At 35.2% G+C, this 2,709-nt stretch overlaps 1 protein-coding gene across 1 annotated transcript in view; it reads left to right on the top strand.

Moving 5' to 3' along the window:
- The window catches only part of LOC112144033 (cytochrome P450 4B1), a 9,100-nt gene that overhangs the window by 2,816 nt on the left and 3,575 nt on the right, over nucleotides 1–2,709 (top strand). Inside the window, exons 5-7 of the mRNA XM_024268340.2 lie at nucleotides 1,450–1,574; nucleotides 1,658–1,812; nucleotides 1,924–2,021. Of these exons, the coding sequence (XP_024124108.1) occupies nucleotides 1,450–1,574; nucleotides 1,658–1,812; nucleotides 1,924–2,021 (378 nt within the window). The remainder of the gene's footprint in view (nucleotides 1–1,449; nucleotides 1,575–1,657; nucleotides 1,813–1,923; nucleotides 2,022–2,709) is intronic.

Here is a 2,709-nt window from a genome sequence, read left to right as displayed (position 1 = left end):
TATTTACACTAAGAATGAGCTTTTAAAATAGGCTGATTGAAGTAGATCTTTTAATAAAATATAATAAAATAAGTCTTATACAGTATTCCCCCTTTATTCGCGGAGGGTTAGTGACCCGAGGCATCTGAAAATAAGCCAAATCCGCGAATATGGAGAACCCCCATGATGATCTATACTCATCAAATCACTTCTGATCATGATTTATAAAACATTTATGAAAGAAAGTTGGAGTATTACTCAACATAAAGAGTTTTATTTATTCATTCTAATTTAGAACAAAAGACTATACCGCAGCCTCAGTGACGGCGTACTTTAGGACACAGATGAGGAGTTCACTCTTTGTTTTTAAATCAGAAGCGCATATTTCGTCCTTCATCAACTTATAAACACCTGCTACGGATTATAATTCTCCTCCCTGATTATCTTCTTCAGATTATCAGATTTTTTTGGTTGCTTCTGAGTCCTCTGATACAATTTCTCGATGCAGGGCCATGGAGATAGGAGGGGGCGCTCCTCTCGCGGAGATACACAATTTTCAGATGCAAAAATTTCATACAAGTGTCTTGAGTTGTCTGAGTTTTGTGACAAACCGGATTAGTTACTTGACTGAAAAAAAATCAGCGAATACGGGAAAATGCAAATAAAGAAACGTGAACACTTTAAATTATTGTCTTTCATATTTCTTCTTTATGAAACCTAAACTTGTTTGGATGAACACATAGCTGACAATCCTGAAAATGGTTAATGTTTTTTAGACCAAATGGTTCAAATTAAACTATTTCCCACGGCACACCTGATGATCTCTTACAGTAGTGTAATACGTTTAAAAATAGAGATTTAGACAAATCAATCTAGATCAGGGGTCTGTAACCTGAGTCTCCAGAACCTCATGCAGCTCTTTTACCTCCATTGCAGCTTTTTGGCTTTAAAGATAAATGCTAATAATTTAAATAAAGGGTTTTGAGAGTTATATTTTGTCATTCAAGTTAATATTTTCTTCGTATAATTGTAAAATCCACTCACTTTTTTCCAGCAACTCCAGACATTTGACTATATTAAGTTGCTCTTCACCAATCCTACAAAATGTACTCACAAAATGATTGTTAAATCTATTGTCAGAACCTCTTTATTAGATTAAATTTAAAGCTCATATTCTTATCTTTTGCTCCACAACAGTATTTAGTTTATGTTCACAAAGTTCTTTAATTATAGATGCATTAAAATAATAATCTGTTGCATCTTTTTGACACAGTGTATTTTATTTTGAAATGAACTTGTCAGTGTTAAAATAAAATAAATCAACACAGTTATAATTGAATTATTGTAAATATTTAAAAGAAACATGTTATGTGTCGAAATGGCCTTTCTACCATTAGAGATTGCAGACATCTGATCTATATCAAATAGTTGTCATATGAATTACACAACCTTTTATTTCATTGTTCCCAGGATAAATGGGAGAGCTATGCAAACACCTGCGAGACGTTTGAGCTGTTTGAACACGTGAGCCTCATGACGCTGGACAGCATCTTGAAGTGCGCCTTCAGCCACAACAGCAACTGTCAGAGAGAGGGGTGAGTCCGATAACAGCGGCTCTGCTTCCCCCTCACAGAACCGAAGAGCGCCCATGAACGTTTGCCTGCTTTCGTGTTTCCAGGGGAACAAACAAATACATCAAAGCTGTGTACGAGCTGAGCGATCTGATCAGCTTCCGAATGAGAACGTTTCCATACCACAGTGACCTTATTTTCTACCTTAGCCCACATGGTTTCAGACTCAGGAGAGCTCGCAGAGTGGCTCACAGTCATACACGTAAGCATCTTCATTCAATCGTATCTGAATATCGGGACTCATTTCAGAAGGTTTTAAGGGATTTTTGGTTGAGTGAAAAGGTCATGAGAAAAAACTGTTTCGTTTTGGCAGAGGAAGTCATAAGGAAGAGGAAAGAGACACTGAAAGAAGAGACCGAGTCAAGCCGCAAGAGAAACTTAGATTTTTTGGACATTCTACTTTTTGCAAAAGTAAGTTTTCTGGCTCCAACACTTTAGTTTGTATTAATTTTTTACTTCTATTGATAGTGCATTACTTGTAAAGTGAATTCTTTACTTATTTGACAGCAGTTAAGGACTATTGGCAAAATATGTTTAAAGCAAAAACACCCACTCCAATTAGAGATGAGCGATACATCAGTGCAAGTATTGGTATCGGACGATATCCGAGGTTATTGGTACTGGTCTGACATTAAAAAATCCACCAATATTGTTCTGATTGTTTTCAGATTCACTTTTTTTTTTTTTTTTTNTGTTCCTAATAGATCTTTGGCACTGGGAAGCTTATGTCTATGTCTAAAAGTCAGTGAATATTTTCAGATATTTTTCCAAATTTTTATGTTAAAAATATCAAGTACAACGTGATTGTACAGTCAAAGAAAAGTTGTGAATTTCTCATAAAAAAAGAAAAACAAAAAGAACATTTAAACTTTGTATTATTGTAGACATTTTGACACATATCGGCAAACATTGGCTATCAGCCACAGTTGCAGAGGAAATATCGTATTGGCCAGAGATGTTGGTTCATCCCTAACTTAATCATCTTTTGAACAATTTTAAAAGCATCCCTAGTGGTCTTTTAATTTTGATTTAAAAAAGTCATTTATAGGACATTCTGCAATAGTTCATTAGAAATTAGTCTCAGAGTTGGCCGTTAGCG

This window comes from Oryzias melastigma, linkage group LG16 (assembly GCF_002922805.2).
Source record: "Oryzias melastigma strain HK-1 linkage group LG16, ASM292280v2, whole genome shotgun sequence".
NCBI lineage: Eukaryota > Metazoa > Chordata > Actinopteri > Beloniformes > Adrianichthyidae > Oryzias > Oryzias melastigma.
Note: the sequence above shows the minus strand (reverse complement) of the source record. Positions and strands in the feature narration are given on the sequence as shown.